At 45.5% G+C, this 23,610-nt stretch overlaps 1 protein-coding gene across 3 annotated transcripts in view; it reads right to left on the bottom strand.

Annotated features, from left to right (window-relative positions):
- The window catches only part of ITPR2 (inositol 1,4,5-trisphosphate receptor type 2), a 182,328-nt gene extending 177,765 nt beyond the window's left edge, over positions 1-4,563 (bottom strand). For 2 of the 3 annotated variants that reach the window (XM_081330820.1, XM_081330821.1), the window contains exon 1: positions 4,177-4,546. In XM_081330820.1, the coding sequence (XP_081186946.1) occupies positions 4,177-4,268 (92 nt within the window). In that variant the 5' untranslated portion in view covers positions 4,269-4,546. Of the gene's footprint in view, positions 1-4,176 lie in introns of all 3 variants that reach the window. The other variant, XM_081330822.1, reaches the window with a different exon arrangement.
- Positions 4,564-23,610: the final 19,047 nt, after the last annotated feature.

The raw sequence follows: 23,610 nt of genomic DNA, 5'->3' as shown, positions 1-23,610 counted from the left end.
ATGTGATCCGCTTTTGAGACTTTCCGACAAGCAAAGTCAACGGGGATGCCAGATTCATTTCACAAAGGGCAGCAATTCGCTTAACAACCGGGGCACGAAAGGTCGTAAAATGGGGCAAAACCCCCTTAACAACCGTCTCGCTTAGCAAGGGAAATTTGGGGGTAAATTGTGGTCGTAAGTCGAGAACTAGCTGTAGTCAATAGGCCAAGCAACTGTAGTTTAATTAGCTGCCTTCTTCCTGGCTGGAAGCAAATGAGAGAGGTTATATTCCATGCTGGATAAAGTTGGACAGCTCACCTTTGCTCAAACAGAATTCGGAAAACCCAGGCCGATCACCGAGTGCAAGCTAGTGTAAGCGACCGACACCAACACACACACATCTGAAGCTTCACAGCAATTCTTACCCTGGAATGACTCACCCCCGAATTGGTTTTCCCCTGAACCAGATTTTCACTCTGATAACTGGTAAAATTGCATCATAAAGCAGTGACAGGCTGAGTGTGTCAGAGTGGGATCTTTAGCAGGCTAGTGTACCGCACAGACACAAACACAAACACAAGCCCTTCGCAAAGCCTGGCAAGGGAGCTTGCAAACCAAGTCTCCCAAGCTGACACCTGTGTTGCATTTTGGAGAGCAGCTGGAAGAGATTTGGGGAGTTTAACACACAAACACACACACACACACACACCAGAGAAGGAATCCTCAAGCCAAAGCTGTGGGTGCCGCAACGCTGGAAGTTTTTAAGAAGAGATTGGACAACCACTTGTCTGAAATGGTGTGGGGCTTCCTCCTTGAGCAGGGGGTTGGACTAGATGACCTCTAAGGTCCCTTCCGATTCTGTTAAATGGCGGGCTCCAATCTTTTAGTAGCCCTGTAGGTCCCCCACAAGCCTGGTTTAAAAGCTGGCAGACGAGAAAAAGAATAACATTCCAGAAGAGAAGGGCCCTATCCTTTTAAGGGAACCAGCTTCAGGGGAGTGAAAATCTTGATGTTTGTTCCCATAGGCAAGTCACAATATTATGAATTATCAGACCTGGGTGAATGAGTTACTTAGACAGAAAAAAAAAAACAACCCAACCCCATGCTGTACAGGTTGTCCTTGACTTACGACCACAATTGAATCCCAACGTTTCTGTTGTTCAGCGAGACATTTGTTTTGCCCCATGTTATGACTTTTCTTGCCATCTTTTTTAAGCGGATCGCTGCAGTTGTTAAGTTGGTAACACGGTTGTTAACTGACTTTGCTTGTCAAGAGGTTTGCAAAGGGGGAATCACGTGAGCCCGGGAACACTGCGGCCGCCGTCAATACGAGACAAGTCGCCAAGCGTTTGAATTCTGATGACGTGATCCTAGGGATGCTGCAACAGTCATAAGTATAAAAATGGTTGCAAGTCACTTTTTTCCAGTGCTGTTTTAATTTCGGACGGTTGCTAAACGAACTGTTGTAAGTCGAGGACTATTCCTGTATATGACACAACTTTTTCCTTCTTGGACCTCCTTTTAAGAAACTCCAGCAATCAATAACAGGGCAAAATCCCCCACATATCACATATTATTTCTAAATGTGAATAGATTATGCAGCCCGCGTCTCCTAGGACCATCAAGTGGAAATTGAAAAGTGACACCAACTGTCCCTCTCTTAAGCCAATCAGGGCCTTCCTTTCCCACCGAGGTCCCAGCTCAGCATCCTGTCAGCTCAGGATTTAATCTGGGGCCAAGTCAGAATCACAGGATACAGATAGTCCTCGACTTACAAGAGTTCATTCAGTGACGGCACTGAAAAAGTGACTTACGACCTCTTCCCACACTTACGACCATTGTAGGATCCCCGTAGTCACGTGATTCGGGGGCTTGACAACAGCTTCATATTTATGACAGTTGCAGTGTCCGTGTCCGTGTGTGTGTGTGTTACCTGATCCCCTTTTACAACGTTCTGACAAGCAAAGTCAATGGGGAATCTGGATTCGCTTAAGAACGGTGTTGCTTATTTAACAACGGCAGTGACTCCCTTAAAGAGAGTGGCAAGAGAAGTTGTAGAATGGGGCAAAACTCACTTAACAAATGTCTCACTTAGCAACAGAAATTCTGGGCTCAGTTGTGGCTGTAAGCCGAAGGCTATCTGTAACAGCATTGGGAAGGGACCTTGGAGGTCTTCTAGTCCAACCCCCTTGCCCAAGATCATAGAGACACAGGGTGGAAGGCACCTTGGAGGTCTTCTAGTCCAACCCCTTGCACAAGATCATAGAGTGGAAGGGACCTTGGAGGTCTTCTAGTCCAACCCCCTTGCCCAAGTTCATAGAGACATAAGGTGGAAGGGACCTTGGAGGTCTTCTAGTCCAATCCCTTGCCCAAGATCATAGAGACACAGGGTGGAAGGGACCTTGGAGGTCTTCTAGTCCAACCCCTTGCCCAAGATCATAGAGACACAGGGTGGAAGGGACCTTGGAGGTCTTCTAGTCCAACCCCTTGCCCAAGATCATAGAGACACAGGGTGGAAGGGACCTTGGAGGTCTTCTATCTAGTCCATTTTGCATGGATGGCAATAAGGTGGATAAGTGGATCAGCCGTTGCCCGTGAAAGATGCCCCTTCTCTGACTTAATAGAACAACAGAGATGGACGGGACCATGGAGGTCTCCTAGTCCAGCCCCCTGCTCAAGCAGGAGACGCTAGACCTTTCCAGACCAATGGCTGTCCAATCTCTTCTTTAAAAACCTCCAATGATGGAGCACCCACAACCTCTGGAGGCAAGCCGTTCCGCTGGTTAATTGTTCAGTGAAGTAGCTGGAAAGTGGGGGGGGGAGGGCTTGCATCCCACGGATTAACTGTTCTCACTTCCAGAAAATTCCTCTTTAATTCCAGGTTGGGATCTCTCTTTAATGACCTTCCTTCCACCCCTTGCTTCTGGTCCCGCCCTCCTCTTCCGTCTAAGCCCCCCCCCCACTCCTCCCTCCCAGGCAAACGCATCCGCATCCACCGAGGGGGACCACAGTCAAGGATCCCTCTGGGGATGCGCCTCGCCCACCTGCCTCTCACCTGGGACAGGTGGCAGCAGATCCCAGCCGCCTGCTGTAAACTTCCTGCCTCGCCAGGCCACCTCCGGGCAGAAAGTCGACACACGGCAGGCACAAGGTTGCAGGGATCTTCCAGGACAAATTCGCAACCGGCAACCTCGACAGCCCCGAGCACCCGGAACACACACACACACACACACAACCGGGCTTCTCGGGACGGAGAGGAGGAAGCGAGAACGGGACCCGGCTGAGCCCAAATGGGGTTCTGATCTGGCACACCCCAACTTGCCCCGGCCACGTGGAGGAGAAGCTGGCAGGCCGGAGCGAAGTCAAAACTCTGCCAAAGGTGCAGAGGGTCCCTAACGGAAGAACAGAGTTGGAAGGGACCTGGGAGGTCCTCTAGTCCGACCCCCTGCTCAACCAGGAGACCCTCACGGAATCCTAGACTAACCGACGAGGAAGGGACCTTGGAGGTCCTCTAGTCCGACCCCCTGCTCCACCAGGAGACCCTGACGGAATCCTAGACTAACCGACGAGGAAGGGACCATGGAGGTCCTCTAGTCCGACCCCCTGCTCCACCAGGAGACCCTGACGGAATCCTAGACTAACCGACGAGGAAGGGACCTTGGAGGTCCTCTAGTCCAACCCCCTGCTCCACCAGGGGACCCTGACGGAATCCTAGACTAACCGACGAGGAAGGGACCTTGGAGGTCCTCTAGTCCAACCCCCTGCTCCACCAGGAGACCCTCACGGCATCCTAGACTAACCGACGAGGAAGGGACCTTAGAGGTCCTCTAGTCGAACCCCCTGCTCAACCAAAAGACCCTATATATATTGTTCGGCGAAGTAGCTGGAAGGCGGGGAGGGGGAGAGAGGGGAAGGGGGGGGGGTTGCACCGTTCTGATGTTTCCTTCCCGCGCCTCGCTTAGCGACCTGCAGCGACTCTTCTGATTGCACCCCCAACCCCTGCCCGGGCTCTGCTTCCTGTACGGGGCTTTTATTTTTATTTTTTATTTTATTTTTTTTACCTCCCTCGCCCGGCCCGCTCTTCCTCTTCGCAAGCCGGGCTTTCAAGAAGGGAAAGCGAGCGGAGGGGGTCGGTCCGCAGAGCCCCTCCGACACCCACCCACCCACCCCCACCCTCCCTCCCTCCCCGCGCCTTACCCCAGGGTGCTGATGAAGCCGTTGACCGAGCCCTCGGCGTAAAGCGAGACCACATCGCCGATGTAGAGGAAGCTGGACATTTTGTCAGACATGCTGGCTCATCTTTGGCCGGCGGCTGCCTTCCTCCTCCTCCTCCTCCTCCTCTTCCTCCTCCTCTTGGTCCCCACCCAAGGGGACTCCAAGCGGGGCAGGGCAAGTCCGGAGCCCCCCCCCCCTCCCCAGCTGGTGGCCAGCCGAGCCAGGAGACGCGCCAGCTGGGGCTGCCGGCTGCCAAACCCCACGTCTGCTTTTGGCAAATCCTCTTCCAGCCTCCTCTTTTAATCCGAAGTCACTCCGGTTCCCCTCTCTGCTTTCTTAACCCCCCCCCCTCTCCCCGCGCTCGCCGCCCCTTTGCAATCCTCTCCGCGGCTTCTGCTCGCTTCCTGGCCGGTTCCCGGACTGGTGGGGGGGTGGGTGGGTGGGGTGGAGGCGGGGGTCTCTCTCGGCCGCTCTCCAGCCCCGTCGGGGTCCGGCCGCTTCGCCCTGCAGACAAACTGAAACTCCGGCGAGCGAGTTTCCCATTGAAGCAGCTCAGAGGAGGGGCTTTCCTCTCCCTCCCTCTCCCCCCCCCCGCTCGCCCGTCCCGACCAATCACAGGCGTCGGAAGGGAAAGGGGGGGGCGGCCCTATGAGAGATCTAGGAAGAGGGTAAGATGCGGGCGCAGGCCGGGGGGGGGGGACTGGGGTGGTGGTGGAAGAGATCTTTTCCTAAGGGGAGGGGGCGAGTTTTCTGGACTTGGGTTCCGGTTTGGGGGTGGGGGTGTCTCTGCGCCCCCCCTCCTCCTCCTCCAAAGCTCTTTCCATTAGCCAACCCATCATATTCTCGGTATCTAATAGATTCCAAATACCGTGACTGAAGTTCTTTGGAAAGCGTGCAAAGAAGAGCAACCAAGATGCCTAAGGGGTGGGGGGGGGGGGGCTGGAGGCTAAAACGTGTGAACGGTTGCTGGAATTGGGTATGTCTAGTTTAATGAAGAGAAGGACCAGGGGTGATTTGACCGCGGGTCGTCCAGTATCTCAGGGGCAGCCCCAAAGAAGAGGGAGTCAAGCTCTTCTCCAAAGTCCCCGAAGGCAGGACAACAAGAAGCCACGGATGGAAACTCACCAAGGAGAGAAACAACCTAGAACTTAAGGAGAAACTTCCTGACAGTGAGAACAACTAACCAGCGGAACAACCTGCCTCCAGGAGCTGTGGATGCTCCCAACACGGGAAGTTTTGAAGAAGAGATTGGACAGCCATCTGTCTGAAATGGTATAGGCAGGGTTTCCTGCCTGAGCAGGGGGTTGGACTAGATGACCTCCGGGGGTCCCTTCCAACTCTGTCGTTCTATTAAATCAGGGAGAAGGTGCATCTTTCACGGGCAACAGTTGATCCAGTTATCAATCTTATTGCTATCCATGTAAAATGGGACAATAATAAGGAAAGGACTGCACAGAGAGTGTGGGGAACAAACTAGGAGGGTGATGGCGAAGCTTTTTGAGACCACTGCAACCCGAAACCCACTTATGTATCGGCGGGTACCAGGTGGGTGTGTCCGATTGGGTGGGCGTCGCCCATTGGGTGGGCGTGGCTGCGGTGGTAACAGCAGACTGGGTGGGACTAAAAAGTTCAATCAATCAATTCCAACTTTGCAAGATCTTCCCCCCCCAGAAGTTGAGATTGATTGATTGATTGATTGATTAATTGAACCTTTTTTTTTTGCACATGGTGGCGGGGCCAAAGCGAAAAGTTTTTATAAAACCCAGCTGATGGCCTAGGACTGGGCGCATGTGCCAACAGAGAGAGCTGTGCGTGCCACCTGTGGCACATGTGCCATAGGTTCGCCACCACGGAAGTAGGAGAATTTGAATTCTGGGGAGGGAAGGGGTCAGGGAGTGGGCAAATGAGGCATTGATAAAAGGGAATCTGGGGGGACAGAACCAATAACTGGAGTAGAGTAGTGGAAAGATACAATTTGTCCCAAAGGAACATTCTCTCAAAATGGTGGGGGGGAGGGGAGAAGAGGGGACTAATATTTTTTTTTATCAAGGATGCCTTTTCCTATATGAAAATTCATAACACCAAGTGAAAGCACTGCAGAAGCTGACAGGGTGAAAATGAGAATTCCCAAAAACCCCAAAACGTTACACTGTTGAGTGTGTTTGTTTATTTGCATCCTGCCTTTATTATTTTTGCAATTAACTCAAGGCAGTCAACATCTCCAACGTATCTTCTTCCTCCTATTTTTCCCACAACAAGAAGCCTGGGAAGTGGGTTGAGCTGAGAGAGGGGAACTGACCACGATCACCTAGCTGACTTTCATGGCTAAGGTGGAACTACAACTCAGTGATTGGCCCATAGTCGCCCACCCATCTTTTATGCCTAAGTTGAGAATACAACTCACCATCTCCTGGTGATTAGCCCATAGTCACCCAGCTGACTCTCGTGGCTAAGTCAGGACTAGAACTCACCACCTTCTGGTGATTGGCCCAAAGTCACCCACCCAGGTTTTATGCCAAAGGTAGGACTAGAACTCACCACCTCCTAGTGATTGGCCCATAGTCGCCCACCCATCTTTTATGCCTAAGTTGAGACTATAACTTACCATCTCCTGGTGATTAGCCCATAGTCACCCAGCTGACTCTCGTGGCTAAGTCAGGACTAGAACTCACCACCTTCTGGTGATTGGTCCATAGTCACCCACCCATCTTTTATGCCTAAGTTGAGACTACAACTCACCATCTCCTGGTTTTTAGCCCATAGTCACCCAGCTGACTTTCATGGCTAGGTCAGGACTAGAACTCACCACCTTCTGGTGATTGGTCCATAGTCACCCACCCAGCTTTTATGCCTAAGGTGGGATTAGAACTCACCATCTCCTGGTGATTGGCCCAGAGTCACCCAGCTGACTTTCATGGCTAAGTCAGGACTAGAACTCACCACCTCTGGTGATTGGTCCATAGTCACCCACTCAGCTTTTATGCCTAAGCTAGGACTAGAACTCACCATCTCCTAGTGATTGGCCCATAGTCACCCACCCAGCTTTTATGCCTAAGGTGGGACTAGAACTCACCATCTCCTGGTGATTGGCCCAGAGTCACCCAGCTGACTTTCATGGCTAAGTCAGGACCAGAACTCACCATCTCCTAGTGATTGGCCCAGAGTCACCCACCCAGTTTTTATGCCTAAAGTGGGACTAGGACTCACCATCCCCTGGTTCTTGAACCAGGAGACCAAATCAGTACATAGTACAAGTCATGAAACCGAACAGAAGAGGTGGATTAATCTTCACAAATCAGATAACTGAGGCGTCCAGAAACGTCGTATTGTGGTCATGAAGGATTTCAATTATCTCAACATGAATTGGGAATCAAAGTCTGTGAGGAATGGAGAGCCAGCAGCTCCTTGACGCTCCTAGCAGACAATTTCAACAATTCAAAGGGTGGAAAAGAAAACGAGGGGATCAGCTTCTACCGGATCTGATTCTTGCTAAGAGAAAAAGGAATTCGGGGAAATTGTGAGAACTTTGGAAGAGAGCGATCGTGTGATCCCAGCATTTTCCCTAATGCAGATAGGGAGGACCCCAGGCGGAAAGAGTAGCATTCTAGATTCCAAGAGGTTGCCTTCAATTAACCTAAGGCAAAAAGTTCCATGGATGGCAATCCTGAACAAAAGATCCACTCGGGAACTTCAATTCAGGAATCCAATGAAAAACAAGTTTAAAGAACTGGGTATGTTTAGCCTAAAGGAGAGAAGACTTAAGAGGAAACATAATAGCTGTCATTACAGAAGGAAGAAGGTGTGGATTTATTATCCAGAGCAACCGAAGTAAGAGAAGAACCAAATCTATGGTGGCTTAACAGAGGAAGACCCACACTGTAAATAAAGAGGAATTTCCCGACTGTAATTACCTATTAAATAGTGGAATAGTCTGCCTCCTGGTGTACTGGAAGCTCCATCAAAGATTTCAAACCAAGTTAGACAGCCGTTTGTCAGCGAGGCTATGAGGATTCCTGCCTTGAAGATGGCTCTCAGGTGGATAGGCTAGAAGATCTTCAAGATCCCTTCCAACTTTATTTTTCTAAGGTTGTGGGAACCAATCATATAAAGTTCCAGCCCTGCGTACCCAACGGCAAAGTGAAAAATAGCCTAACAACTTACCTGGAATTAAGGAGAAACTTCATAAAGGTTAAGAACAGTTAACCTTCAGAAGGAACAACTGGCCTTCAGAAGTTGTGGGTGCTCCATCACTGGTGGCTTTGAAGAAGAGTTTGGACAGCCAGCTGTCTGAAAAGGTATTTTGGAAAATCCTTCTTTGGGCAGAAGAAACAGGGAATAATTACTCAGGCGTGTACTTGAATCGAGATGTTCATTTGAACAGAAAAAAGTAGTCAATTACAGATAATCCTTTCCTGTTTTAGGCTGCCACTGAATCCCACGTAAATGTATTTAATGGTGGAAGTAAATATGCAGAGTAGTTTGGAATGAAAAACTGTATGTCCCTTTTAAATCCAGGCTAGCAAATTCATCTGGTTCTGTTTTATATTATCACTAATGCAGATATCAGCATTTGGCTGGTTGTGCCCAGGTTTGGAAACTTAATTAGAATCAGATTTGTTTGGAAGTCAGTTGAGGGATAACACCGCCCCCATCCCCAAATTGTAGGCTAGACTGGGAAGTATAAATGAATCTAAACAGTATAAAAAGGTAAAGGTTCCCCCGCACATGCGTGCTAGTCGTTTCCAACTCTAGGGGCCGGTGTTCATTTCCGTTTCAAAGCCGAGGAGCCAGTGCTTGTCCGAGGACGTCTCCGTGGTCATGTGGCCGGCATGACTAGACGCCAAAGGCGCACGGAACGCTGTTACCTTCCCGCCGTAGTGGTCCCTATTTTTCTACTTGCATTTTTACGTGGTTTCAAACTGCTAGGTTGGCAGAAGCTGGGATGAGTAACAGGCGCTCACTCTGTTACGCGACACTCGGGATTCGACCCGCCAAACTGCCGACCATCTGATCGACAAGCTCAGCGTCCTAACCCACTGAGCCACCGCGTCCCTACCTAACCAGTATAGGCATACTCTTTTAACGATGCGGATAGCCTGATGGATGTGTTGCCAGCTAATTCGGGGGGAAATTTGTAACCTGGAACAATAACAGTTTCATCTGTAAGTTGCTATTCAGTACTCCTAATATATATAATCAGTAATACAGCAAAGCAACCTAGAATTTTTTTTTATTTTAATTCCATTTATATCCCGCCCTTCTCCGAAGACTCAGGGCGGCTTACAAGCTTAGCAGTAGCCTTCATTCTATGTATATGCCTGCTTATTAGGGCTTTCACACACACCCCAAGCGGCATTATTACAAAGTCAGCTTAATTGCCCCCAACAATCTGGGTCCTCATTTTACCTACCTCGGAAGGATGGAAGGCTGAGTCAACCTTGAGCCTGGTGGGATGCGAACCTGCACTAATTGCAGGCATTGCACTAATTGCACTAATTGCAGAATTAAGGAGAAACTTCATAACAGTGAGGATAATGGAATGGCTTGTCTCCAGAAGTTGTGGTGCTGCAACACTGGAAGTTTTTAAGAAGAGATTGGACAACCATTTGTCTGAAATGGTATAGGGTTTCTTGCCTGAGCAGGGGGGTTGGACTAGATGACTTCCAAGGTCCCTTCCAATTCTGTTATACTCTTCTGTTAAGTTGAAAAATATCCTAATTTCCATTTTGTTTCCAAGAAAATGACAACTAAGCATCTACTATATAAGATTATCAGAGATCAAGCTTCAGTTTAAGGAAACTTTATTTCCAAGCCGTCCCGAAGGTGTTTTTTTTCAGGAGGCAACTGGACTTTCTTGTTTTTCTTTGAAGACGTTTCGCTTCTCCTCCAAGAAGCTTCTCCGGCTCTGACTGGATACTGGGGAATGGAGGAAATTCTTCAGAGCTGAAGAAAGCTTCTTGGAGGAGAAGCGAAACGTCTTCAAAGAGAAACAAGAAAATCCAGTTGCCCTTTGAAAAAGCATCTTTGGGACAACCAGGACCTGGATAGACTGAGAATCTCCATAGACATTTCATTCCAAGCAATTGTAAAAACAGGTACTGTATAAAATCATGGGGGAGAAGAACCAAAATGTAAGAAGCTTGCTTTAAAAAGCGAAGTGACACAGATGGCCCCAAACTTCCATCCTTCCTATCAAAGCAGTGGGCTGCCTCCTTAAGTAACGCCAGCTGCCTGCAATTAGTGCAGGTTCGAGTCCCACCAGGCTCAAGGTTGACTCAGCCTTCCATCCTTCCCAGGTAGGTAAAATGACCCAGATTGTTGGGGGCAATAAGCTGACTTTGTAATAATGCCGCTTGGGGTGTGTGTGAAAGCCCTAATAAGCAGGCATATACATAGAATGAAGGCTATTGCTAAGCACATTGATTTGTGCTTTAGATTGTAAGCCGCCCTGAGTCTTCGGAGAAGGGCGGGATATAAATGGGATTAAATAAAAAATAAAAAAAAATTCAAGGTTCCTGAAATGGCGATTGTTACTATGATTACATAACAATCACCATTTCAGGAACCTGTTCTCACCTACGACTTATTTTTATTTATTTCTTTTATTTTTATTACATTTATATCCCGCCCTTCTCCGCAACAGCACTGATCCCATTCTTCTGAGCTGTAAGAATTAATTAAGTTACGACACGATAGACGGAGGGGGCTGGATGAAGCTTCCCAAATAATTTTAAAACGTGCTCTTCGTGGGCATTTAAATCACACGGCTGTAAAGTCTGGCGTTGCTCTTATCTGTTCTTACCATCGCAGCTGGAAGGAAGGGAGAGGCAACCCTACACCAAGACATCAGACGGAAGCATGGAATTTTTATTTCTTTTTAGAGATGTGGAATAAATATATCTCCGTGCTTGATGATACAGGCAGTGCTCGACTTACAACAGTTCTTTAGTGGCCGTTCAGTGTTACAATGGCACTGGAAAAAATATGACCCTTTTTCACACTTATGACCAGTGGTGGGTTTCAAATACCTGAACAACCGTTGCTCTGAGTGGATGCAAGCCTGAGACTCCGAGGCCTAGAACGGACTTCCAGAAGTGGCATCCATGCACTTCCGGCGAGCTGTTCTAGGTGTGGGAGGCCTGCTCCAGGCCTCCGAGGCCTAGAACGAACTTCCGGACGTTGAATCACCATGCACTTCCGGCAGGCCGTTCTAGGCCTGGGAGGCCTCCTCCAGGCCTCTGAGGCCTAGAACGGACTTCCAGAAGTGGCATCCATGCACTTCCGATGAGCTGTTCTAGGTCTGGGAGGCCTTCTCCAGGCCTCTGAGGCCTAGAACGGACTTCCGGAAGTGGAATGCACAGGAACTGTGTGCATTCAGCCGGTTCTCCGAACTCAACAAAATTTAGCTACCAGTTGTACCGAACCGGTGTGAACCGGCTGAATCCCACCACTGCTTACGACCGTTGCAGTGTCCCTAAGGGTCACATGATCAGAATTCAGAGACTCGGCAAATGACTCACATTTATGATGGTTGCAGTGTCCTGGGGGGGTCACATGATCAGAATTCTGACGTTTGGCAACTGATTCGTATTTATGACGGTTGCAATGTCCTGGGGTCATGTGATCCCCTTTTGCAACCTTCTGACAAGCAAACTCAATGGGGAAGCCAGATTTACTTAACAACCTTGTTTGTCACTTAGCAACTGCAGTGATTCACTTAGCAAACGTGGCAGGAAAGGTCGCAACACGGGGCAAAATTCGCTTAACAACTATCTCACTTAGCAACATAAAGTTTGGGCTCCATTGTGGTCGTACATCGAGGACTACCTGTAGTCCGTGGGTTATTTGTAAGATAATCTTTATTGTCATTTTTTTACCGTGGGCACAACGGCACACATCAAAAATGAAATTTAGTTGCCCGCTCTCAAAAGTGAAACACATACATGACACACACCTAAAACACACTACATGCAACATATGCATACACCCACATCCCTACATATACAGAACAATAAAATATTAAATACTGTCCATCTCCTTCTGTCGCGATCTGAAGACACTCTTATTTGAACAAGCCGGCCTGGCCTGATGGGGGATGGGTTGGGTTTTTATTGTCATTTTTAATATATGTATTTACTGTTTTTAGTTGGGCATATGTTTAATTTTTTTAACTTTTGTATTTTTGTATTTTTTATATATCTGCCCTGTTCACTGCCCTGAGTCCTTCGGGAGAAGGGCGGTATATAAATAAAATTAAATAAATAAATAAATAAATAAATAAATAAATAAATTTAATTGGGAGGAGAGGGCAAACTCACTATGATGTTAGGCGTGAATGAAGCAATTATGCAAAGCCGGACTTCTTGCTCTTAACAGCAACTCTGGGTTTGGGTCACATGGCCAGGAAGGCGGGTCTAAGGATGGAGGGGTCAACAACATCCCGATCCCCCTTTTCTGTAGGGATGCAGCAGGACATTTTCTTCCTGGGGCATCCCGTGAGGAAAGAGAAGAGATGGTGCCTGGAAAAACACTGAGAAGAGTATCAGGAGCCCCCAGTCGCTTAACGGTCAGAGGAAGAAGCTCAGGAAGGACTTTGCCTGATGGATCAAACCATTTAAAAGCGGAGAGCGGGAGGTTTGTATTTTCAGACCTGCAAGAGTCTGTTAATGTGATGATGGCCTCATCCATTCAGCTGAGTCCGACGCTCAGCGATGCCCTGGGCCAGCTCTCTACTGCTCTTGCACTGCTCCTTTTGAGTTGCTCTATGCTCTGGCTGGTGTCGGCTTCCATGGGGTCCAGCCACCGTGTTCTTTGGCAACCTGGTTTCCTTTTATGGCTAACTCTTCCAAACATAATTGCTTCCTCCAGTGAATTTCCCCGGAATGACCGTGGCCAAAGTAAGTGAGACGCAGTTTCATGACTTTGCCTTCCAGTGACAGGCCTGGTGCGGTGTGCTCCAGGACTTGCTTGCTGGTCACTTTTGCTGTCCAAGGAATATGCAGGGACCTTCTCCAGCACCACAGCGTAAACCAGGTGATTTTCTTCCTGTCCTGATTTTTTTAAGGTCCAACCTTCACAACCATTCTGTTAATGTAGCTTTCCAATAAAGTAGATCTAGTTCAGCGAATCACGTTTCCTGTCTAATTTATTTCGGAAGGCCAACGTCTATCTTGCAAATCTCAAATTACAAATGAACCCCCTGTCACTTCTAATTGCTTGATCTGGTAGGGTGGGGAGATAGCGCCCTAATAGCTTTTCCATCTTAAAAAAACAAACCAACCCATAGAATAGAATAGAATAGAATAGAATAGAATAGAATAGAATAGAATAGAATAGAATAGAATAGAATAGAATAGAATAGAATAGAATAGAATAGAATAGAATAATAGAATAGATATTGGAATATAGAGTAGATATTGGAATATAGAATAGAATAGATATTGGAAAATTTAGAATAGAATAGAATAGAATAGAATAGAATAGAATAGAATAGAATAGAATAGAATAGAATAGAATAGAATAGAATAGAATAGAATAGAATAGATATTGGAATATAGAGTAGATATTGGAATATAGAATAGAATAGATATTGGAAAATTAGAATAGAATAGAATAGAATAGAATAGAATAGAATAGAATAGAATAGAATAGAATAGAATAGAATAGAATAGAATAGAATAGAATAGAATAGATATTGGAATATAGAGTAGATATTGGAATATAGAATAGAATAGATATTGGAAAATTTAGAATAGAATAGAATAGAATAGAATAGAATAGAATAGAATAGAATAGAATAGAATAGAATAGAATAGATATTGGAATATAGAGTAGATATTGGAATATAGAATAGAATAGATATTGGAAAATTAGAATAGAATAGAATAGAATAGAATAGAATAGAATAGAATAGAATAGAATAGAATAGAATAGAATAGAATAGAATAGAATAGAATAGCAGAGTTGGAAGGGACCTTGGAGGTGATCTAGTCCAACCCCCTGCTCAGGCAGGAAACCCTAGACCATTTCAGACAAGTGGCTGTCCAGTATCTTCTTAAAAATTTCCAGTGTTGGAGCATTCACAACTCTGGAGGCAAGTTGTTCCACTGATTAATTGTTCTCAGGAAGTTTCTCCTTAGTTCCAGGTTGCTTCTCTCCTTGATTAGTTTCCATCCATTGCTTCCTGTCCTGCCTTCATGTGCTTTGGAGAAGAGCTTGACCCAGTCTTCTCCGGGGCAGCCCCTGAGATATTGGAACACTGCTATCATGTCACCCCTCACCCTTCTCTTCATTAAACTACACATACCCAATTCCAGGAACCGTTCTTCATATGTTTTAGTCTCCAGTCCCCTAATCATCTTTGCTGCTCTTCTCTGTACTCTTTCTAGAGTCTCAACATCTTTTTTTTACATCCTGGTGACCAAATCTGGATGCAGTATTCCAGATGTGTCCTTACCAAGGCATTACGAACTGGCATTATAATGCCATTGGTTTTTCTAGAAGTACCCCTAGGAACAAATAATTTAAACATGAGATTTAATCCCTACTGCCGCCCACTCAAAAATGCGGCATGCAAATTGGGCCGCTGGTAAAAAAAAAATAATGCATGGCTAATTGGTCTAAATGAAAGTTAACTAGTGTTGGCAATAAAATCAGAGTTGAATAGAGGTGGTTTTCTATAGTATGAATTAGCCCAAAGGCAAGAGGAGAACCTGGAGAAATCTCAGCTATCTATGGTGAGGTGTCACACATTTTCCATTCTTTGTGGGTTCTGGAGGAGAATATGGCATTAAAAAGGGGAGGGGCTTGCACGGCAAAATCATGGCTGCCCTCTTAGCCTTTTTGATTCTGTTCCATCCCCAACACAGGTCCCTGGTCTGGCTATTTCTTAAAATACAGATAGGTTGACAAAAATAAAAGATTATTATTTGGCTTTCTCTTAGGAAGATAGCTAAAACATCCACACATATTTTGTTTTGTAATTCGGTTACATAGTACAGGTAATCCCCGACTTACAACAGTTCATTCAGTGACCGCTCAAAATTTTTCACACTTAACGACCATTGCAGCATCCCCGTGGTCACGGATGCTGAGGTATTGGAATTTTAAGTAGAAAAAAGCACAGGGTGCAATTGCAATTTTCCAAACAAATGGGAAATCCTGGACGCCTTTGATAACAGGGACGAAGAGATCAATGTCATAAAGAACCTGTCTGAATTTAATTCCGAAGCCAATCAAATTCATCACAGAAAGAACTGCAGACATGGTGTGCTTTAGAAGTTCTAAACATCTCTCATGAAATCACTATCCAGGTCTACTTCAAGTACCCTCTCCAGCTTTTTAACCTTTGAATATTGGTGAGCAAATTATCCACATTTCAAAAGGAGAACAGCTCTTATTTCATAGTAATATCTACATAAGAGATGTAGGTTGAGCTAGAGTTGGCCTACCTATTTACAGAGCTCACCTGTGCATAATTAATTCTCTCTTAAGACCTGGCTGAAATCCTTTGCTGGATGTTCAACATCAGACCAGACTTCCCTGTTAAATGTGGTTTTCTTGGCAAAAATGGGGCGGGGTGGGGAAAACACATTTTCAAAAACCTAGAAGGACTTTCTCTGTAAAGCAAGTCAGCGGTATAATTTTTTTTTAAAACGTTAAAGATTAACAAGAAAGGCAATGAAGCAGAGGAACCCGAAGGAACAAGCCAGTGTTGCATTATGCACCAGTGAAAAAGATGCTTGTATAAGACTCAATGTTTCGATGCCGTAAGCGATGACAATAGGTCACTCCCCGTACTCAGCTGAACTGCTCCGTGGTTGGGACTTTCTCTGCTCCCAACAATGGTAGTTCTCGACTTACGACCGTACCTGAGTCTGGAATTACAATTGCAAGACGTGCCGATGGTTAAGTAGGACATCACACTCCACGCCTGATTTTAAGATTTTTTTTTTTATACGATGGACGTTAAGTTCTGCAATCGTTAAGTGACCACATTGTTTGCAATTTGTTTTTTTGTTTTTTTGTTTGTTTTTTTGCTGGAAACCAGAAATAAATGCTGATTTCCAGATCTTCTCCTTGGTAGTTTCTTCACTACAATATTGATCTACGGTATTGAGCGCACTGTGCAGAACACAACACCCACGTCAAGGAATTCCCTAGATTAAAAAAAATACACTCCCTACCAAAACTGTCAGGGCAAGCCAGAGAGCAAACCCCACTCTCCTATAGCACAGATGATGTTGCCTAGTTTGGTGATGAAATGTCTGCAAGGAAACAACCAAGCTCAGAGATAACCAAAGGGCTCCACAATTTAAGGCTGAGCTACATATATTCTTGTTCATTAGAAAATCGACTCTTGCGGACCCTCTAGAGTTTTACACTCTTAACAATGTTAGGTTATTGAATAAACTCTAAATTTACTCAAAGGTCTTGCTTTGCTGGAAAAAAGGTATCAACAAATCCTTCCCTTCCTGTCCGGAGCAAGACCCATTGCATGAAGAGAAGTCTGTTTGGATAACACAGGATATCATCACTGGTTTCAAACTGCAGACTGGCTAACCTTGTAGATTAAATCTATTTCTCCTTCTTTCTTAGATAGGCCTCTTTTTATTATTATTTTTTTTAAAAAAAAATCATGTTTACCATCTCTCAGAAAGCCAAGATGATCCCTTTCTTCTTGAACCTCTCTGGGAAGGGATAAAAATGAAGCCACGGGGAGAAAGAGGAAAACCCAACGAAGTTACAGGTAGTGCTGTTTATTACTACATGACACAAACACAGTTTAATGTGTATTTACCAAATTTTATGTGTATAAATGTTTATCTATCTATCTATCTATCTATCTATCTATCTATCTATCTATCTATCTATCTATCTATCTATCTATCTATCTATCTATCTATCTATCTATCCCTGTTATCTATCTAGCTGTCTAGCTGTCAGTCTGTCTATCTAGATCTCATCTATCTGTCTGTCTGTCTGTCTGCGTATCTATCTATCTATCTATCTATCTATCTATCTATCTATCTATCTATCTATCTATCTCTATATCAATAATCTATCTATCTACCTGTCTGTCTGTCTCTGTCTAATCTAGTTCATCTATCTGTGTCTGTCTATCTATATCTCATCTATTTCATCTATCTATCTATCTATCTATCTATCTATCTATCTATCTATCTATCTATCTATCTATCTATCTATCTATCTATCTATCTATCATCTATCTATCATTCTAGCAGCTAGCTAGCTATCTCTATATCCATAATCTATCTGCCTGTCTGTCTGTCTCTGTCTGTATATCTCATCTAGTTCGTCTATCTGTCTCTATTTCTATCTATCCATTATTTATCTATTTGTCTGTCTGTCTGTCTGTCTGTCTATCTATCTATCTATCTATCTATCTATCTATCTATCTATCTATCTATCTATCTATCTATCTATCTATCTATCTATCTGCCTGTCTGTCTGTCTGTCTCTGTCTGTCTATATCTCATCTATTTCATCTGTCTGCCTGTCTGTCTGTCTGTCTGTCTGTCTGTCTGTCTATCTATCTATCTATCTATCTATCTATCTATCTATCTATCTATCTATCTATCTATCTATCTATCTATCTATCTATCTGCCTGTCTGTCTCTGTCTGTCTATATCTCATCTATTTCATCTGTCTGTCGTCTGTCTGTCTGTCTGTCTGTCTGTCTATCTATCTATCTATCTATCTATCTATCTATCTATCTATCTATCTATCTATCTATCTATCTATCTATCTATCTATCTATCTATCTATGATGATTTGCCATTGCCTGCTTCCTAGGGCTAAGAGAGAGAGAGAGAGAGAGACTGGCTGGCCCAATGGCAAACCACTTCTGAAATGTTGCCAAGAAAACTGCAGGGACCTGTCCAGGCAGTTGCCAGGAATCAACCCTGACTCAAAAGAAACACAAACACTATAGGCACCAAGCACAAATATATACTTTAGCGACTTGTTAAACAACTTAAATTTTTACTACTTTGCTTTTAAAACCAAACATCTCCGCTGCAAATTGCTCCCTCCTTCCACCTGACTTAGCCACTGGCTTTAAAACGTTAGGGAGTGTCTTCTCTTAATGGGTTTATGGCCAGCTGTCCAAGCCCTGAACCACCTGGACTCATTCATTATGCCCCCTTCTGCATTTTGTGTGTTTTGTTTTTTTTTTCCTGCTGACTTTCCTTCTCTGGCTTCAGCTGTCTTGGAGACCTTCCTGGATCTTCTTCCTGGAGACTTCTGGGTCTCCCAGCCGTGGCCTCTTCTGCTCCATGCCTTGTCTGGTGACCTCCAGCAACATCTTCTCCTGAACCTAGACAACCCACTTCTCTTAGGTCCTTAGGCCTACCTGCTCTAGCATCTTCTACACAGCCTTTGAGGCCTACCTGCAGGCCTACAGGTGCTTCAGAGGAGTTTTAGACTTCCCTTTCTCTGCAGAGCCCTGTGTCAACTTTAGAAGGAGCGTGGTTGCAGCCCTCTTTTTTCCCCCTCTCATTCCTAGTTGCCACATAGCACTGTTGAAGGAAAAGTCTTCATCATGATTCAGTCCTCGGTGTGGGTGAGCCTGGACCACAACTATGAATCCCCCCCTCGACTTTTTTTTTCCTTCTTCAAGTCTGGAATGCTTCTTCGGCAAGGAAGCAAGCCAGGAATTGTAGGTAGACTTTGGATTCTTGGTTTATTTTAACCTCCAGGCAATACGGAGTAATCTAAGGCCATCCCAACCTCTCTCTCCTCGTTGGAAGCCTGACAAACCGATCTAAAAGGTCACTGTGTTTGTCTCCAAGCAACTCTGCTCGTTTTTTTAAAACAGGGAAGACGAGAGGCGTATTATTCGAAATAAAGCTCTCTCCAAACTATGGCTAGGCACGCATGTCTGAAATAGCGTGGGAGAAATCAGCTTTTCCCATTGACTCCAGAAGGGCAGAAACAGTGTAGATCTCGTTCTCGGTTAAGGCAACCACTCTCAGTTTGATATATTAGCTAAATATAAAATGTTTTGCAACCATTGGCCACGTTAGCAGGAAACTGGACTTCTTCCCAAGTTCAACAACAAAAGCAAGCTTCAAAAAGGTTCTTCAGGAGAACAATCTTGCAATGTTGAGGGGGGGGGGTAAAAAATGAGAAAGTAACCATGAGGACTACACAAGGGGTCTCCAGGGGTCTCCACCACCAGAAAGTCTCTTTTGATTCAGCTTTGCATCCCAGACATATCCATATAGTTTTCTTAGCAACAATATAGGGTTGTTGTTTTTTAACTTCACAATATAGCCTGTTGTCTCCTATCCAAGTACGGGTAGTCCTTGACTTACGACCACAACTGGGCCCAAGATTTCTGTGCTTAAGCGAGTCATTTGTTAAGGGAGTTTTGCCTCAGTATACGACTTTCCTTGCCGCGGTTACTAAGTGAATCACTGCAGCTGTTAAGTTGGTGACACGGTTGTTAAGTGAATCTGGCTTCCCCATTGATTTTGCTTGTCGGAAGGTCGCAAAAGGGGATCACGTGACCCCGGGACAGTGCGACCGTCATAAATATGAATCAGTTGCCAAGCATCTGAATTTTGATCACGTGACCAGGGGGATGCTGCAAGAGACGTAAGTGTGAGAAAGGGTCATAAGTCACTTTTTTCAGTGCCGTTGTAACTTTGAATGGTCGCAAAATGAACTGTTGTAAGTTGAGGACAACCTTATAAGCCATACCGTTTTTTGAGATTTGCCAAGTTCAGTCAGTGCTACCAACCTACTTAAGTGTAAGTCTGGAATTCACACACACACCTATTAAGAGCAAAGTGTAGAGATTTGATTACTTTCTTAGCAACATGTTTTGATTGCCAGGAAACAGAAACAGCTCTGAGGTGATCTGCCTTACAAACAAACGTTGCTGGGTCATAAGCTCCAATGCTGGGAAAATAAGAATCATTTGTAGTTCTGCCTCTTACATAGGACACAGAATCATAAGGATGGGACTTCGGAGGTCTTCTAGTCCAACCCCCTACTCAAAACAGGAGGACTTACACCAGGGGTAGGCAACCTTGGCTCTCTTACGACTCATGGACTTCAACTCCCAGAATTCCTGAGCCAGCATGGCTCAGCTTGGAAACCTCTCCCTTTCCCCTCAGCGTGGCTGACTCAGGAATTCTGGGAGTTGAAGTCCACGAGTCATAAAAGAGCCAAGGTTGCCTACCCCTGGCCTAGGCTGCTTTATGACTTGTGGACTTCAACTCCCAGAATTCCTGAGCCAGCATGGCTCAGCTTGGAAACCTCTCCCTTTCCCCTCAGCGTAGGTGGCTCAGGGATTCTGGGAGTTGAAGTCCACGAGTCATAAAAGAGCCAAGGTTGCCTACCCCTGCCTTACACCATCCCAGTCAGGTGTTTGTCCAGGATATTTTTGAAAACCTTCAACAGATGAAATACCCACAACTCCATCAATCGATTTTTCTTACTGACAGGAAATTTCTCCGTAGTTCTAGGTTCTTCCACTGGTTATTTCTTGTCCTACCCTCAGGTGCTTTGAAAAATAAGTCAGTTCTTCTCTGTGGCAGTCCCTCAAGTACTGGAAGATGGTGATCATGTCCCCCTAATCCAGGGGTCTTCGAACTTGGCCCTTTTATGACTTGTGGATTTCAACTCCCAGAATTCCTCAGCCAGGCACGGTGGCTGAGGAATTCTGGGAGTTGAAGTCCACAAGTCATAAAAGGGCCAAGTCTGAAGACGCCTGCCCTAATCCTTCTCTTTGCTGGGCTAGACATACCTAGCTCCCTCAGCTGTTCATCCTACGGTTTACTCTCCAGACCCTTCCTCATCTTTGTTGCTCTTCTCTGCACATAACCTCAAATTGCAAAACATCTTGAGAAGGTCCTACGATGGAAAAGCAGGGGATGAAATCTCACCATGCAACTGCCCCATTCCTTGAAAAATAGGTGAGTTGCGTTTTTTTTTCCTTCATTGGGCAGCAATGAGCATGTAGCTCAGCAAATGCTGAGCACAGCTGGGGCCCTCAGAATTTTCCTATTCAGAATAACAGAGTTGGAAGGGACCTTGAAGGTCTTCTAGTCCAGCCTCCTGTTCAGGCAGGAAACCCTATACCAGTGATGGCGAACCTTTTAGAGACCGAGTGCCCAAACTGCAACCCAAAACCCACTTATGTATCATCAGGTGCCGAGTGGGCGTGGCCAATTGGGTGGGCGTGGCCCATTGGGTGGGCGTGGCTGCAGTGCTAACGGCAGACTGGGTGGGACTACAAAGCTCAATCAATCAATTCCAACTTTGCGAGATCTTTTTTTTTCCCGTGAGAAGTTGAAATTGATTGATTGATTGAACCTTTTTTTTTTTTGCACATGGTGGCGGAGGCCTAAACAGAAAAGGTTTTATAAAATTCAGCTGAAGCCCTAGGACTGGGGTGACGGTGCGTGTGCCCACAGAGAGGGCTCTGTGTCCCACCGGTGGCACCCATGCCATAGGTTCGCCACCACGGCCGTATACCATTTCAGACAAACAGTTGTCCAATCTCTTCTTTAAAACGTCCAGTGTTGGAGCACCCACAACTTCTGGAGGCAAGTCGTTCCACTGGTTAAATTATTCTAACCACCAGGAAGGTTGTTTCTCTCCTGGGGAAAAGCAGCATTATTCAACTTGGACACATCATAAAGCCACACACCCTGCCTATGTGGCCTCACAAAAGTCTTGCTTGGGAAAAATCCTGGAATAAAAGAGTTTTATCCCGCAGGTGTCACAAAACTTTTCTCTGAATTGTTTAGTAAACCTTCCCAAGCAAAACGCCCTCTGCAAGGACTTGTTAAGCCCTCGGTTTTGTCTCCCAGCTCATTTTTTGTTTGCCTTTGAGGCAACACAGCAACACAAAGACTGGATGGAACTAGTTAGCGCAAGCCAAAAAAACACTTCTCCGCACCTGGGCTGGATTTCGAGAGAGGTAATTCTACATTCCAGATGCAATCTTGCTTCTTTTCTTAGCATATCCTCTTATTCATTTTTTTCCCCTTCTTGCTGAAAGATATAAATGTGCTCTGAAAAAAAAGAAAGAAATTGGAGCACTCCTATCAAGAAGAAACAGAATTCTTGCAGAACACTTTGGAGGGGGGGGGGAAAGAAAAGAAAAGCAATGCTCAGAGGATACTACAATAATATGGAAGTTGGTGGAAGGAAGGTTGCTAAATTTTAAAGCCTAAGAGCGAAAAGGGGAAGGAGGTGGTCCTTGACTTCTCTGATGTAAAAATATCCATGGCATTATTTTATAATGCTGGAAAATGCCTTTGGGAAGCTATAAAAACGAATCAACAGGAACTCTATCAATTGCACAGAAAGGCTTTTGCAAAATCACTTCCTGTCTGTTGGAGTTTGGGGCGAGCATAATCTCTAGAGTCCAGTTAGGACAAACAGAGGAAATTCTGTTCCTTTTCACAGTTGTCAGTCAACAGTCTCCATACCAAAGAAAGGTCCCTGGAAGAGACATTTTTTCTGGGATGTGAAAGCCCTGCCAGATAATGAAACAACCCAATATTTTAGCCAATGGGACCGACTGGATCCTACAGTTAGTCCTCGACTTACAGCAGTTCGCTTAATGACCGTTCAAAGTTACAAGGGCTCTGGGGAAAAAGCGACTTATGGCTGTTTTTCACACTTACGACCGTTTGGACCATCCCCCAGGGTCACGTGATCAAAAGTCAGTCGCTTGGCAACTGACTCACATTTATGACGGTTGCAATGTCCCGGGATCAGCAATGTCAATGGGGGAAGCCAGATTCACTTAACAGCCGTCTTACAGCGGCAAGAAAGGTCATAAAATGGGGCAAAATTCACTTGTCAAATATCTCACAGAAATTTTGGGGCTCATTGCGGTCATATGTTGAGGATTGCCTGCATAAGTCAGCTCCCAACTACCACCCTAAACCCACTTTCAAATCCACTTCGATTCCTAGTGATTCTACAGATCCAGTGGATTTTTTTTTCCCCCTTAACCCATGAAGTAATCTGAAGAGTAATGACTCCAGGGAGTCTGTGAGAATTGCAACATGTGCAGACAAGCTCAGGTTATTGAGAAATAATACAAGTTAGCAGACATGCTTCATCAGTCAAAAACACTAATAACACTCTACAATGTCCATGTGGTTGCCTTGGTAACAATAGGGAAGAGGGTGTCCATTGCTTTTTCCAGATTTGTTTCTTCTTTCCATCGCAATCTAACCCTCGGCCCTGGTGTTCTGGTAATCTTCAGTCCAACTGCTACTAGTCAGGTCCAACGCTCGTTGCTTTTCCGGAGGAACCAAAGTTCACTCAATGAAGCCATTCAAAAAAGGTGAAAAATCACGACCGTCGGAGCAAACCTTAGTTGGCTGGCTGGGTTCACTCAATACTTTAAAGTAGAAACTAGC

This window comes from Vipera berus (assembly GCF_964194415.1).
Source record: "Vipera berus genome assembly, chromosome: 6".
In the NCBI taxonomy this organism is placed as follows: domain Eukaryota; kingdom Metazoa; phylum Chordata; class Lepidosauria; order Squamata; family Viperidae; genus Vipera; species Vipera berus.
The sequence above is the reverse complement of the archived record's forward strand: the minus strand, read 5'-3'. Positions and strand labels throughout refer to the sequence as shown.